The following is a 17252-nucleotide window of genomic DNA, read 5'->3' as shown; positions in this document are numbered from 1 at the left end:
ATCTTTATTATATTATCACACTTAAACTTTATAACAACCCTGTGATACAACCAATGCAGGTATGACCATTCTCTCTTTTCAGATTAGGATATAGACTCAGAAATGTTCAATAATTTCCCCAAGATCACACAAATAAAGTTGGCAATGGATCCAGGTCTTGCTGGTGGCATATTCAATACTTTATTCACTAAACAATTCAGCATGTTTTTTTGAATTGGGATGTTTGCCACTTCTCCCATAGCATCTCTACTATTATTCCCCATTACCTCTCAAAGACCATGCACAATGATTCCACAATTATATCAGCAAGTCTTTTCATTGCATAAGAATAGAAGTCATTTAAGCCAAGTGGCTTGAACTTATTTATCTTAGATTTTAATTCCCTGTTAACCATTTCTGTTCCATTTCTCCCAAGTTGAAGATCATTCACCTTATTAAAGAAAACAGTTAAAAAAAAAAATTGAATTCTACCTTTGCTGTATCTTTCACTCTTCCTCCTCAAGACTGAGTCCTAGTTATACTTCCAATGTTTTTTTTTTCCTTAATTCTAATAGAGCTTTTTAAAAGCCTTTTTTTGTTATCCTCATTGCATTTTTTTTTAATCTGCTTTTAGTGGGCTTTGGGCTTTCTATGTTTTTTTCACAGGATTTTACCACTTTTATAATCATCCTTATTTATCAGTTCTGGCATATATCTTTTAAAAAGTTAACATGTCAGTGTTTGCATATATTGTATTTAACTTATACTTTAACATCTTTAACATGTATTGGTCAACCTGCTATCGGGGGAAAGGAGTGGGGGGAAGGAGGGAAAAAGTTGGAACAAAAGGATTTGCAACTGTCGATGCTGAAAAATTACCTATGCATATATCTTGTAAATAAAAAGCTATAATTAAAAAAAAGTTAACATGTCAGGAAGTTTCCTTCCTCATTCAACATCATGAGCAACTAGGTGGCATAGTGGATAGAAGTGTATAGAATATGGGCCTGAAGTCAGAAATCCCTAACTTCAAATCTGGCTTTAGATCTACTTAGTAGTTGGGTTTCTCTGGGCAAGTCATTTAATCTTGTCTGCCTCAGTTCCTCATCTATAAAATGAGCTGGAGAAAAAAATGGAAAACCACTCCAATGTCTTTTCCAAGAAAACTCCTAATGAAGTCACAATAATCAAACACAACTGAACAACATCTGTCTCTATGATAACCTTACCCTCTTCTTCTTTATCAGAATCAATTATAAATAAAACAAAGGAATTTCATTCTTAAAAGATCCCTTGTAATGCCGGAGAAACTGAGGCAAGATAGAGATTAGAGAGTTTTTAATATTTTATTAATTGGAGAGTTTGATTGACTGGACAAGACTCTTATCTCAAAGTATCCAGTAGCAAATGTGAGAGCCCCAGGTTTTTTTATAGGACTCTTGAAACAAAGGAAGAAAAGAATGGGAAATTTCAGGATCATAAATTTGGTTCTAGCAGTGGAGGAAAACTAGGGAACCAGAGTTAGAATGTCTGAATAAACAGAAGTAAATATGTCACTGAGGTATCAGAGATAGTCTTATCTTTTGGAATATTTAGAGGGGGTAGTGCCATAAATTCTTGAGAACAGAAGGAAGTAGGAGCCAGGAAGTCTGAACTCCCCCTTATCTTGAGTCTTACATTAATAATTTATAACCGTAAAGCATTGGCCTTCAGTCTTAATGAACTGGAGTGAGGTTTTGCAAGTAAGGGGATTGAGGCAGAACAGTTAAGGAAACTGAGACAGAACAATTTAGGGAAACTCAGTCAGGATAATTAAGGAAACTAATGCAGTGAGACTGAGGTAGAACAGTTCAAGAAGACTGTGGCATAACATCCTCTTGCTCAAGTCCCCTTTTCTAGTCTTAGTATATTATATTTTACCTATCATATCTCTGAACTTATGGAATTATATTCTCTTAGAAGCTAGCATACATATCAGCCAATACTCAGTCTCCATGTTACATATCATAAATTCTAAAAAATGCTCTGATCACTGCCAAGTTTTCTGTCATTTCCAGCTCAATCAGTTCCCCTTTTCCTTAAGAATTACACTTTAAACAACTTCTACCTGCTGAAAGATGGGGGGAGGAACTTGTCAGCAAGATAAGTTAGGATTTATCATCTCTGCTTTTAACATAGAGAGAGCAGCAGATGTACAAATAGTTGAAATCCCCCATCACAACTATATCCTGATGTCATGCCAGCCTTGTGATCTGCTTCAGGAATTCATCATCCAAATACTCCAGCTGGCCTGGAGGCCTGCCATGCTAAGCATTACCACCAGAGCTAATACTGCTTCTATTCTGAGGCTAATAGTGCCAAAGCTGATAATCCCACTGTGATACTGCTTCTGTTCCTCCATGCTTTGAAAAGCAAAATTATTAGCATAAACTTTTTGTTGAAAATATTCCACCATGTACAATTTTCTTCAAGTAATAGCCATTATGAACCAAAATGAAACAAAAATTATGCTAACAGGAATCAAAACCTACATAAGAAAATAAATGGCCCTGCTTTGGTTCACTTTGATTTTATTAATGTCACACAAATACATTGATATTTTCGGTGTTTTCTATGGTTACATTACATTATGACATAAGAATTAAATAAAACAAAATCCCCTATTTGTTTTTAGCTTTTTTCTATTAATCAACTTATAAACTTTTATAAACCACCATCCATCTACCAGACATGGCAGGGAAACAAAGAAAAAGATCAAAGTCATATCTTACAGACATTACATTCTATAGGGGAAAAAAACATGCAAAATATGTTGAAACAATACCAAAAAGGGAGGGGGGGAGGCAGGGATAGAATAGGCACTAGTCCTAGCAGATCAGGAAAGGTTTCATGAAGGAAATTGTATTTGAGTTAACCATTAAATAACAGTAAAGATTCTAAGAAATAAAGAAGAAATTACAGGCATAAAAGATAGTCTTTGCAAAGGCACTGAGATAGGAACTGGAATGTCATGTGTGAGAGAGCAAGAATATTAGCATGGCAAGATGAGAAAGAGAATGAAGAGGAATTAGATATATAATAAATTTATAAAGCTGTTAGAGACAGATCATGAGTGATTTAAATGCCACATAAAGGAAACTCTATTTGATTCAAGAAGTAAGAAGGAAGTCACTGGAAGTTATTAAGCAAGAGAATGACATATTCAGAACTGTTCTTTAGTAATAACACTTAGGCAAATGTAGGAGATGGCCTGGAGAAGGGATAGATAGACTTGAGTCAGGAAGACCAATTAGTAGGTTATCACACTAGAGGGTCAAAACTAGGATGATAGCTGAGAGAACAGAAAGTATATGGCTGCAAGATACATTGTGAAGAGTTGTCCATTAATGACTATGTGCAATAAAGGACCAAAGAGTTAGGAATTGGGGCAGCTAGCTGGCATAGTGGATAGATAGAGCACCACCCCAGAAGTCAGGAGGATCTGAGTTCAAGTTTGGCCTCAGACTAGTTAATTAGCTGTGTGATTCTGGGCAAATCACTTAACCCCAATTGCTTCCCCTCAAAATGTAAAATGCAAAAAATAAGAGTTAGAATTATTTTGAAGTTGTAAACCACTATGACTGGAAGGATGATAGAGTCCTTGACAAAAATATGGAGGTTATGGTAATGGGGTTTGAAAGGAAAGATAATGCATTTTAGATTTGTTTTAGACAGCTGAGTTTGGGATCCTACAGAACATCTAGTCATAATGTCTAATAGGAAATGGCTACGTGAGACTAAATCTCAGGAAAAATCAGAGTTGATATCACATCAGAGATGTGAGAATAGAAAATGTAGAGAAGATAATTGAATTCATGAGAGGTTATGAGGTCACCAAAAGAGGGAGAAAAAGCCCATGGCAGAGATTTGAGAAATATGCCCATTTGGGGGCATCATATATATAATAATCCAGCAAAGTCATATGAGCCTTCTTGATCAATTCCTCTTTTCTAGCTTCAAGATATAAAGATATGAGAAGCAATAGTCATCCATAGGAAGCAAAACAAACAGAGAGTAATGTCATAAAAACCCAGTGAAGAGAGAGTATGCAGGAAGAGAGAGTGGTCAGTTGAATCAAAAGCTACAAAGAGATCAAAAATAGATCAGAAAGAATAAGAACCCCAAAAGGCCATTCATTTTGGCAGTTAGAAATAATTGGTTACATCAAGAGATTTGTTTCAAGTGGATAATGGTGGTTGTTGTTAATTTTGAGCTTTTTAAACATGGGGGAGAAGACCATGGTTGCAAACAAAAGTAACTGAGGCAAGATTTGTCTGATCTTTTTACCTAAAGAGAAGTAGCCATGTTCTATACCCATCACTTTGATCTGAAGCCAAAACAGAATGTAATGACCCTAGGCTTACATATACTTAAACTGAATGACTTGTCAATAAGACAGAAAACAGCTTATCTTTGGACTTGTATAGATGTTACCATTTAAAGATTCAGATTACAAAGGTAGGTGATGAAAATTATTTATGAGTAGAATTGATATATTTACTTAAGATGAGTCAGAGTATATGCATTATATAACATATTCCAAAATAATTCAAAGCCTAGCAAATTAGAGCTATGCCCATGCAAGGGCAGGGTGATAAAGTATACAGCAAAAATTCTAAGTACCATAGACTTCACCAATGCAAAGCAAGAATAGAAAAGACCAAAAGTCATATCCTGATAAGAGGGATATAAATATAATTTTCTAAGTCTCAAGGAAGTCAAAGCAAAATGCTGATGTCACAAAACATTCCATTTATTTCTAATGCTTTTCCATAGATACTTAAGTTAATTTATAATATTAGTGGATCCCCAAGGACAATTTAGCTCATAGGGCTTAGCATTTCACAGAGTGCTGAGTAAATTCCATAGATAAAAATATTCTTCAGTTCCACAAACTGCAGAGGTCAAGTGAGCAGGGTGTCACTCTGTAGATTGTGCACAGCAAAGAAACTGGCAGTGGTTTGACAAAAATAATAACCACTAATATGATTTCACCCTTCAAATCTATTTATCACTCGAAATCTCAGTTTTATTGATCTTACTGTAGTAAATTAGCTGACAGAAGAGGCCAGAGATTGCATCACTGAATTCAGACAGTCCATTCATCAAATACTTAGTATTTGGACTTCAACATCCTTTCCCCAGATATTTGCCAAGTTGCTCCTGTAGCAATTACAGAATTCCTCCTATGTGGATACACCTAATCTTTTACCTATATATGATATACTTGATTTATGAGTGCTGGACAATTTTTTCATAACCAAGCACATCTTTCTATGAGAGCTTTATTTAACATTTCAGGCTCAGGGATAAGTAGTATTAACTCTACATCACAATATTAGGAGAATGTTTTTCAATGATCCAGTGGAAACTGATCAAAGAAGGCAACCCAGAACTGCTACTGAAATTTTCAGTCAATATCAAATGACAGGGGCATTAAATGTCAAAAATCTAGCTGGTTCCTACACATTAGGAAACATAGTATGAATGAAAATGAAAAATGGGTAGAAGACCTCCCTTGGGATCAAGAAGACCTGACCTGGGTTCAAATTACCATGTCTATGATACATACTAGCTATGATCCTGTTGCAAACATGTAACTTCTCAGATCTACTAAAACACATTAGAGATAAATTTCAGACTAAGTATCATTTTGAATTGATAGGAGTCCCTACATGAATAAAATCATAGATTTAATTTTTTTTTTTTGGTTAGAATGGTATTATTACTGAGCTGTAGAGCTGGGCAGTTTTCATGTCAGGAATTCTTTACTTTTAAAAAAAATCAGATTCAAACTAAAATAAAAGAGTAATTTTTATTCAAATATGCATAGCACCCACGCATTCACACATCCTAGAATCCCCATCTGTGATAATAATATTCCAATTGAATTGTGTTTATTAAATTGATTTTAAAAAAACAAGTAATCAATAAGGATTATTAAGTACCTGCTAAGCATTGGTCACTGTACAGGGTAGTACTGGAGCAAAGAAGAGTCTAAGACTGGATATATGGATCTAGGAGTCATGTATGTAAAAATGATAATGGAACTTAGGGACATGATGAAACCAGCAAGAAAATATATAGAAAGAAAAATCAAGAGACCCAGGATAGAGCCTTAGTGAATATACACAGTTAGAAAATAGGACATGGATAAATATATATGTGTGTGTGCATATAATTGCATATATGTGTGTATATTATGTGTATATATATATATGTTTACTCTGGTTTTTAAATATAAAGAATTTACTTTTAAAAATTCAAATGAAAAATGTATTTTTTTAATATGAAACTGAATTGAAATGTTCTTTATTCTTTTGATATTCTTAGGGGAACTTCCAGATATAAGGGAATCATCAGGTGATGCTTCTGCAGAAACCATAGACAGTCTTTGGTCTCCTTTTGGTTCAGCATCTCCCACCCAAATGGAATCTTTGCCATTTTTCACTGGATGGAGTGACTTCTCTCAAAGTGAACAAGCAGGCATATTTCCCATTGATCAACAATGGGATCAAACAACAACTGATCAAACAACTTTGCTGCCAGTGGTAGCTAGCCCTATCTATAGTCAATCTATTTCTCAAACCACAATTTCCTCCATGATGTCAGGAAGCAGCCCACATATTTCAGGTACCCAGGACAATGTCCAAGGGCTTGATGGAATAGATGAAGTGATGGTAGATGTTGGCTATTCTTTCACTCCAGAAGCCAGCTCAGTAGACACCACCTTAACCAGCACCTTGAAATATATTACCACTAGCTCTATGACTACAGTCACCAAAGGAAAAGAATTGGTGGTGTTCTTTAGCCTGAGAGTCACAAATGTGCCCTTTTCTAATGACCTCTTCAATAAGAGTTCTCAGGAATATCAAGACCTGGAGCAACAATTCATACAGTTGGTGAGTAAACTCCTTAAAATGCTTTGAGTTTCTTTTCCTCTGTTGTTTTTTGCTTTGTAATATAATTACTGGCTCAGATAGCAATCCAGGTTAGAGGAGACATGCTCCTCTGACAGCTGCTGCTGGAAACATCCGAATAGAAGGCATTCTGATCAGATCAGATGAGTGAACTTTCCTGAAACAACCAGGGCAGGCTCTGCTTTACTGTCTAATGAAAAGGGATTCATACTTAAAACTATTTAGTAACACTTCTACCTAGCTTGGCTTCCTTAAAATAATCAAAGCTTTCCTAGCAAACCAAGCATGGGATCTAGAATAAATGCTTATAAATGAGCTCCTCATAATTTATAATGCCACAACTAGCTTCAAGAAAATCTGACAGAAAGTGCCAAAGTTTGATTGGACACACTAAATGCATTCTGATGGTTCTTCCAAATTTCTGTCAAATAAAAAGAGCTCAAATGATCACTCTACTTTTTTTTCTTCTGAAAAAAATTTCTTTACAACATTATCCCTTGCACTCATTTCTGTTCCGACTTTTTCCCTCCCTCCCTCCACCCCCTCCCCCAGATAGCAAGCAGTCCTATACATGTTAAATATGTCACACTATATCCTAGATACAATATATGTGTGCAGAACCAAACAGTTCTCTTGTTGCACAGGAAGAATTGGATTCAGAAGGTAAAAATAACCCGGGAAGAAAAACAAAAATGCAAACAGTTTGCTGCTTCTGTCTATCATTGATCAATTGAAACTGAGTTTGATCTTCTCTTTGTTGAAGAAATCCACTTCTGTCAGAATACATCCTCATACAGTATCGTTATTGAAGTATATAATGATCTCCTGGTTCTGCTCATTTCACTTAGCATCAGTTCATGTAAATCTCTCTAAGCCGCTCTGTATTCATCCTGCTGGTCATTTCTTACAGAACAATAATATTCCATAATATTCATATACTACAATTTACCCAGCCATTCCCCAATTGATGGGCATCCATTTGATTTCCAGTTTCTAGCCACTACAAACATGGCTGCCACAAACATTTTGGCACATACAGGTCCCTTTCCCTTCTTTAGTATCTCTTTGGGGTATAAGCCCAGTAGTAGCACTGCGGGATCAAAGGGTATGCACAGTTTGATAACTTTTTGGGCATAATTCCAGATTGCTCTCCAGAATGGTTGGATTCATTCACAACTCGACCAACAATGCATCAGTGTCCCAGTTTTCCCGCATCCCCTCCAACATTTATATTATTTTTTCCTGTCATCTTAGTACAATCTGATAGGTGTGTAGTGGTATCTCAGAGTTGTCTTAATTTGCATTTCTCTGATCAATAGTCATTTGGAACACTCTTTCATATGAGTGGAAATAGTTTCAATTTCATCATCTGAAAATTTTCTGTTCATATTCTTTGACCATTTATCAATTGGAGAATGGCTTGATTTCTTATAAATTAGAGTCAATTCTCTATATATTTTGGAAATGAGGCCTTTATCAGAAACTTTAACTGTGAAGATGTTTTCCCAGTTTGTTGCTTCCCTTCTAATCGTGTTTGCATTAGTTTTGTTTGTACAAAGGTTTTTTAATTTGATATAATTAAAATTTTCTATTTTGTGATCAATAATGATCTCTAGTTCATTTTTGGTCACAAATTTCTTCCTCCTCCACACGTCTGAGAGGTAAATTATCCTGTGTTCCTCTAATTTATTTATAATCTCATTCTTTATGCCTACATCATGGACCCATTTTGATCTTATCTTGGTATACAGTGTTAAGTGGGGCCCATGCCTAATTTCTGCCATATTAATTTCCAGTTTTCCCAGCAGTTTTTGTCAAATAATGAATTCTTATCCCAAAAGTTAGGATCTTTGGGTTTGTTAAACACTAGATTGATATAGTTGACTATTTTGTCTTGTGAACTTAACCTATTCCACTGATCAACTAATCTATTTCTTAGCCAATACCATATAGTTTTGGTGACTGTTGCTTTATAATATAGTTTTAGATCAGATACAGCTAGGCCACCTTCATTTGATTTTTTTTCATTAATTCCCTTGAGATTCCTGACCTTTTGTTCTTCCATGTGAATTTTGTTGTTATTTTTCCTAGATCATTAAAATATTTTCTTGGGAGTCTGACTGGTATAGCACTAAATAAATAAAATGATCACTCTTCTTGATCCATCATACAGACCTGGGGAAAGATAGTAACACAGATATTGAGTCATAGAGAATCTTTAAAATTCACCTAATTTATCAAGCTCACACTTACTCTGTTTGGGGATAAAGATACAGAGTAAAAGCAGTGATTTCACTAGGATGGGAAATACAAAGAGGAGGAAACTCTACCAAAGCAAGTTTTTGCTTTCTCTGAAATGTATAGTTGTAGATACTTCCCTAAAGTACTAAGACAGTAAGTGACTTGCCCAGGATCACACAGCTAATATGAATTAGAAGTTAAGATATGAAGCCAGATTTCTGAGACCAACTCCATTTTGTTTATGTAAAGCTATATATCTTAATTTATTTTGAGGCATCAAAGCTGAAATTACCTGAGTTTAAATCTCACCTCAGATACATACTGTGTATGTGACCCTGAGCAAGTCATTTAACTTTTTCAGTATCTCAGACAAGTCTTTAAGGTTATAAATTTTAAAATAGTTGCATATTTACATCAGTAGAGTGAATTTCCTACTCTGATGAAATCTTGGGTCAGAACCATCTCTATCCCGTCTGTTCAAAACAATGTGCAAAGCACTGTAACCTTTTGAAAATATAAAATTAAATGATTTCTGCTCTCAATAGAGCAAAAATTTTCTATTAGAAAAAAAAAACAGCAATGGGCTACATACAAAATACCAAACCTCCAGAATTTTTGAAAATAATAAAACCAATTTTATTATACAATTCAAACAGCAATTTGACTCACCATAAAAAATCTGGATGATAGCAGGTTCTCTATGGATACTTATATTTTATGAAATGACTTGAGTTTTTTTTAAATGTTTTTAAAAAACATTTTTGAGAGATACAGCATGAGAGAACAGAATCTTGGACATAGACAAAGTAAGGAAATCTGTATTCCAATCCCAGTCTATATATTTACCAATTAAGTGACTTTGGGGATGTTACTTAAGTTAGAGGTAACTAGGTGGTACAGGGCCCATATCACTGGGCCTAGAGGCAGAAGAATCCCCCTGAAGACACTTTCTAGATGTGTAACTCTGAGCAAGTCACTTAACCTATTGCTGTGGTGATGTGGTGGTTGTTCTTGTTCTTGTTCTTGTTCATCCTTCATGAAGAAGACCAATCACAACATGCCAGTGATGTCTTAATTTGAGATGAATTAGTCAGCCACAATTTCTTTAACTCTAAAAGGGAGGGGGGAGGGGTAATAATAGTACTTACCTACCTTTCAAGGTTGTTATAAAGACAAAATGAGATAATATTTGTACACTGCTTAACATAGTATCTGACACATAGTAGGCACATATTATATGTTCCTTTCCTTCCTTCCTTCTATGAGTTTCAATCTAAGCTTCAGCAAATGAATAGCATAATATTTGTGTACCCACTTCAGAACTATATTGAGGAACGTGTTACATAAAATTCAGAGCAGTATATAAATGAATTGTTTTATTTTGTTTAGTTTTTATGAGTGTACTCTAAACTTGTACAAAACAAATGTTACATTTGAAATAGTTGATTTGGAGCTTTAAAAAAAAAAAAAAGAACATAAAGTTCTATACATCTATAGAAGTCCAAATCATTGGCCTTGTTCTACAGGTGAGGAAAATGATATCCAAGTCTCTGTACAAGGTTATACAGCTGGTGATTACTAGGCCAGTTATCTTTCCAATTAAAATAGCATCATAGATTTAGAGTTAAAAAAAATTTTAGAGGTCTTCAGATCCTAACTGTCCAACTTATATAATAGAATAGAATTATAAAATTGAATATTATAGAATAAAATACCATAGAAGCAACACAACCTGGTAGATGTTAAGCTAACCTGTCAGGAAAAAATCAAAATTCAAGTCCTGTCTCTAACACATACTGGCCATATGACCCCAAAGAAGTCAATTATTTTCTCAGTGGCAATTCTCTAGGAACATATAAGTCATAGAGCAGTTGCTAACCTGCTTTGATAGAAGAGATTTTTCTCATCAAGGAAATCTCTATAACAGTGAAATCTCTATCCCAATTTAATAAAATATATTTATAATTAATTAAATGCTTTCTTCATAACAACACTTCAAGGGGAGCACATACAAAGATCATTCCCATTTTGCTAATGAAGCCCAGAAAGTTTTAGTGGTTACACAAGAGCTGGGTAAGGGAAGAGTTTGGATTTGAACTCAGTATTTTTCTGTCCAATTTTTTGCATTCTACCTGTTGTCACTCACTCCACCATTCTTTTGAGTAAACACAAAAATAAAATGCTTCACACAATCACGAGTCTTTAATAGTACCCAACAGACTTCAAATGTAAAACGTTAAAATTTTGTTACTTTTGCAATCTCAAGATATCATTTTACGCTTACCAAACTGGCTAAAATGATGAAGGGAAAAGCAAAAAGTGTTATGAGAGATATGGAAAAAGTGGGACACTAATTCACTGTTGGTGGAATTGTCAATTAATCCAATCTTTTTAGAGAGCAATTTAGAGCTATGCCCAAAGATTAAACCACTCATATCATTTGACCCAGCAATACCGGAATTGTATCTATTTCCAAAAATGAGTAGGGAAAAAGGAAAAAAATTATGTATTTTAAATTGTTTATAACAACTCTCTTTGTGATGGCAAAGAAGTGGAAATTTCAGGGATACCTTCCAACTGGGTAATGGCTGAACAAGTTGTGGTACATGATTGTGATGAAATGTTCTTGTGCTATAAGAAATTATGAATTCAGTCATCTTAGAAAAACATGGAGAGACTTGCATGAAATAATGAAGAACAAAATGAGCAGAACCAAGAGAATGTTCTCTATAGTAATAGCAATATTTTAAGAATAATTTTGAGCAAATAAATCATTTTGACTGTTATAAACATCCAAATTAAATACAGAGATATGAAGAAAGATGCTATCTCCAGTAGATTAAGACAGACAGGATTAAGTGACTTGTCTAGGGTCACAAGGCATTAAGTGTCTGAGGCTGAATTTGGGCTTAAGTCTTCCTGACTCCAGATGCAGTGTTCTAGTCACTAAGTCACCTACCTACCTAATTTTAGTCTTATTCATGAACAATGAGAATCCCAACTATAATATTCCTGACAAATGGAAGCAACCCACTCTTATAGCAGTCTACTCAATTTTTTGATAGCTTTCATTGTTAGGAAGTCTTTTCTGACATTGAACCTAATTTGGCTATTTTTAAACTTCCACCCATTGCTCTTGGTTCTATCTCCTGGAGCCAAATAGAGCAAGATGAAATGATGATTCTTCAAATTTTGAATCAAAGGTATCGTGTTTTCCCAAGTCTTCTATTCACCAGAGTAAATAAACCCAATTCTTTCAATTGATCCTTATACATATGAACTCAAGGCCCTTTACCACCCTAATTACCCTTCCATGGATAGTTTGTAGCTTATTAGCATCCATCTTAATACACTCAGAACTAAAAAGAAAATAAAGTTTGACAGGCAGGATGTAATGGCATTATCAACCCCCCTTTCCAGAAGCTATGTGTCTTTATACAAGCCAAGATCAAATTTAGCTTTTTTGACCATCTCATTAAGCTGCAGACTCATGAGGATCATGCAGTCTGCTAAAACCCTTAGGCATTTTTCAAAACAACTGCTAAGCTATCCATACCTCACCAATCTTGTCCTTGCAGAGCTGAATTTTTTCTGCCCAAGTGCAATATTTTACATTTATCTCTATTGAAGTACTTCTTATTAGATTCAGTCCAATACTTCAGTCTGACAAAATCTATAAGAACAACTTTGAATGAATAAGTAATTTTAACTATTATAAATACCCAAATTAACTATAAAAGGCATGTGAAAAAAATGCTATCTGCATCCAGAGAAAGAAATAAGTGGAAGTATGTATAGAATGATTTTACATATAATTTTACCTATTGTGTCTAATGATAAACATCTAGAATGGAGAGGGAGAAAAAAGGAGGAAAAATTTACATGATAACTTTATTATAAATTTAAAAGAAATAGCAAGTTACTTGTACATAATAGACTTTCATTTTCATTGGACCTTTCTTATTCTACTGTGCTATAAAAATGCTTGTTTTTTCCATAAATTAAAAATAAAATAAGTACATTTAAAAAAATTTAAATTGATCCCAACTCTATTATCCAATATCTTAGCTACACTTCTGTTATCCAATAGGATAACAACTAGGAAGCCATCTTCCTAGTTTTATGTTTTACAAAGTGGTGAGCATATCATATATGCCTTTGTAGTAGTCATTGATAAAAATATTAAATAACATAGAGCCAAGCACAGATCCCTGAAATATTCCCCTGGAGACCTTTTGCAACCAGTTCTGAATATATCTGATTGTATTATCACCTGTATAATACAAAATATTTGTCAAAAGCTTTGCAAAAAATCTAGGTAAACTCTATATCATTCCTGCAATCCTGGAAACAAAAAAATGGGGTATGGCTGGCATGATCTATTCTTTTTTTTTTAATTTTTATTTTATAATAACTTTTTATTGACAGAACCCATGCCAGGGAAATTTTTTTACAACATTATCCCTTGCACTCACTTCTGTTCTGATTTTTCCTCTCCCTCCCTTCACCCCCTCCCCTAGATGGCAAGCAGTCCTATATATGTTATGTTGCAGTATATTTGCAGAACCGAATACTTCTCTTGTTGCACAGGGAGAATTGGATTCAGAAGATAAAAATAACCCGAGAAGAAAAACAAAAATGCAAATAATTTACATTCATTTCCCAGTGTTCTTTCTTTGGGTATAGCTGCTTCTGTCCATCATTTATCAATTGAAATGGAGTTAGGTCTCTTTGTCAAAGAAATCCACTGCCATCAGAATACATCCTCATACAGTATCGTTGTTGAAGTGTATAATGACATGATCTACTCTTGATAAAGCCATGTTAGCCCTTTATAATATCTGCTTCCCTATCTAAATAATTCATTTTTTAATGAACTGGTCTAAAATTTTCTCAGAAATCAAACTCAGTTTCATTACTTAGGAATACTTGGGTCCAAGACTTACCTCTAAAATACATGAATTTTGTGAGAATAAGCATTTCCCTTAACTCTCAGGTAGCTCTCTGAATCTCTAAATTTCAGGGCAAGTAAAAGGCACTGGTAAAGGGAATTTCTGCATTGGAGATTCCCTAAAACAATGAAATCAAATATAGTCTGAAGGAAAATATGCAAATCACTGTGTTAGATTCTAGGAACACAAAAACAATAATGAAATTGTGTCCGCTTTCTAAAAGTTTACTTCTGCTATCTCCCATTCACTTGGGTTTTAAGTAATTTGGTCTTCTGCCTCATATGGTACATATAATTACCTGCTCAATTATATTAGTCTTAATTGAACTTGACTTTCTAATTTTGTTGCTAAATATTTTCTTTTTTTAAAAAAATGAAACTTTACTCTGTGTAATCCATCTTAAGGAAAATTATCATCCATCTACATCCATATACAACAAAAAGAAGCAAATATTGGACATAATCATGGCAAATGGAATACTAATAGTGCTCAACTGTAGTATTAACTCCCCCAAAAAAATATCCCTAGAATTTATATCACAGGTAATAAAAAGTGAGTGTAAATGGAATTAACAGCATCTGAACACTTAGAAGATAGTTAAAAGCAAACTCACTTTTTCCTTTGCAGCTGCTTCCCTATCTGAGCTCCAATCTTACAGGATTTAAGCACCTTGAGATCCTCAACTTCAGAAATGGGAGTGTGATCGTGAATAGTAAGATAAAGTTTGCAAAGTCAGTCCCTTACAACATCACTGAAGCAGTACACTGTGTACTTGAAGAGTTCTGTTCCACTGCAGCCCAGCAACTCAATCTGCATGTAGACACTTACTCTCTCAACATTGAGCCAGGTAAGAGCTTGACATGAAATATGATAGAGAAAGAAGGCAATGTCACACAGTAGAAAGAGAAGCCAGTTTGGGTTCAGATGATCAAATGAAAACCCTGCCCCTATTACTTATAGCCTAAGTGATCTTATAACCTAAGCAGCTCCAGGATCTTCTTCTTTAAAAATAAAGGGGTTAGACTGGATAACCTTTAAAGTCTCTTCTAGCTTTAGACTGATGCTTTTTTATATATCTTAAATCATGTATTAATTATATATCTTAAATCAAATATGTCATGGTCTTTTCCTCTTCTGAGAAAGCACAGACTTGGCAAATCACATCTCTATATCTATGACAAATAATTAGAAAGAGAAGAAATGGCATCAGGAAAGTAAAAACTTTACTACATTATAAAGATTGAAGTGGGGGAAACCTACTTGCTGCTTCACAAACCTCAGACCTTTAATCTTCAGAAGTAAACTTATGCAATGTACAATAGAAATCCAAACGATGTAGCCTGTAGCCATGGTCATTTATATTCTGCAGAAATTTCCTAGCTCCCTCCTCTGAAGGCAACAATCACTGGAGGCTCAGATCCTTCCAAACACAGGTTTACAATATCATACTTAACTAACAGAATAGCCTTTTCATAACACAATTCAGTATGGAATTGGCAGCATCCTAAAAAGAAAAAAAAATATTCAGTGGAATTCAACCCTGAGAAAAGTCTTCTGCATCTTAGAAGAAAATGGGATTTAAATTTTTGCTTCCATTATGCCCTGAAGTCTGCATCCATACAGAGGCATCCGTGTATAGAGTGTTATGTATCCTCTACATCCTCTGAGGATTCATCCCTTATGTCTATATGCCTACACAATTGCAAATAAGCATTTTGCCAAGGAATAAATAAACCAGGGTGTGCTGCTGCATGAGGCAATTATCTTAACTAGGGCTGGTTTGAACTTTGTTTAAAAATTAGGGAATTATATTAAAGAAAAATCTGATTAAGAATCCTATGGGCACTATCTCTTCTAGTATTGACACTTTCATACTAGCTAGATAACTTTAAGGAAATCAATCTGTCCATTCCTCTGTTGTCTCCTCTGTAAAATAAAAATAATATTTATACAACCTATGTCATAGGGTTGTTACAGAATCTTAGATCTACATCTGGAAGGGAACTTATATTTTATCAAAGCCAGTGCTTCATTTTATTGATGAGGAAAATGGGAGTCAGAATTTAGGTGACTTACTAAGAGTCACCCAGATAGTAAATGTCTAGAGCAGGATTTAAATTCAGATCTATTGCACTATCTGTGAGAGTCATTATTATCATAGATGCAAATTATATTTCTTCTGCTTAGTAGAGAGCCTTTCAAGTAACTATTTCTTCCCTTCCTCCCCCCCAAAAAATAAAAATCATCACCTGGTAAGCAGCTTTCTGGCAATGAGCCTCTCAGAATTTGGCTGGGCTTTTCCTTGCAAAGAAAAGGCTCACAATCTATTATCATATTCACAAACTAAGCCTTTCCAGAATTGCAGAACCACAAGTCAAAGCTTGTGATATTCTGGCATAACCTTGAGAACCCATAGTCACCCGCAAACTCAAATGAGGCCTTGGAGAAGGCTGTTAGTGAAGTAAGTGAAAAACATTAGTGACTGGCAATGAATCATTCCCAATGAATCTCACAAATGAACAAAAGTTTCTCTTTGACTATGAATTAGTCTCGTGATGAGACTTTAACATCCTCTCTAGTTTACTGTTGACTTACAATACAGAGAAGAAGGCAAGAAAGAATGAGGTAGAGAGATGCTTTGGACCAAAGCCAGAATATTGTCTCTGTTGGGAAACAATTTACCTTGAGCAGAGGCAGCCTTTGTGCTCTCTTCTTTAAAATTCTAGTGCATTTTAGTAAATATAGCTAAAAACTAGTAAGTTATAGCTGAGCATTCAGCATTGAAATTTGATTTGCTTTCCTCCAAATGGTGGAAAAGTTGCCCTAAAAAATGAATCTATGGACTATTAATTTTATGACCACTCCTCATCACAAACAAGGGAAAATGTCCTCAAACCAGGAAATTGACTTCAAATTTTAGTGATGACTTACTATATGAGAGAGGCACCTTGGATGATACAGAAAAACATAAATATCCACACCCTCAGAAACCTTTAAATCTACTTGACAAGAAAGAAAATAAATATATTTTAAATATAATACTTCAAGGAGTTTGATTTTTATATAGATAATAAGAGCCAAAACAGTGTAGAGGAGGGAGAAATCATCATGATCCAGAGCA

General features: G+C 34.6%; 1 protein-coding gene across 1 annotated transcript in view; it reads left to right on the top strand.

Annotated features, from left to right (window-relative positions):
• IMPG1 (interphotoreceptor matrix proteoglycan 1) overlaps positions 1-17252 on the top strand; it is a 115033-nt gene that overhangs the window by 70417 nt on the left and 27364 nt on the right. Inside the window, exons 12-13 of the mRNA XM_051996711.1 lie at positions 6352-6920; positions 14759-14978. Coding sequence (XP_051852671.1) covers positions 6352-6920; positions 14759-14978 — 789 coding nt within the window. The remainder of the gene's footprint in view (positions 1-6351; positions 6921-14758; positions 14979-17252) is intronic.

The sequence above is a fragment of the Antechinus flavipes genome, chromosome 4 (assembly GCF_016432865.1).
Source record: "Antechinus flavipes isolate AdamAnt ecotype Samford, QLD, Australia chromosome 4, AdamAnt_v2, whole genome shotgun sequence".
Taxonomy (NCBI): domain Eukaryota; kingdom Metazoa; phylum Chordata; class Mammalia; order Dasyuromorphia; family Dasyuridae; genus Antechinus; species Antechinus flavipes.
This window is presented reverse-complemented; position numbering and strand designations above follow the sequence as displayed.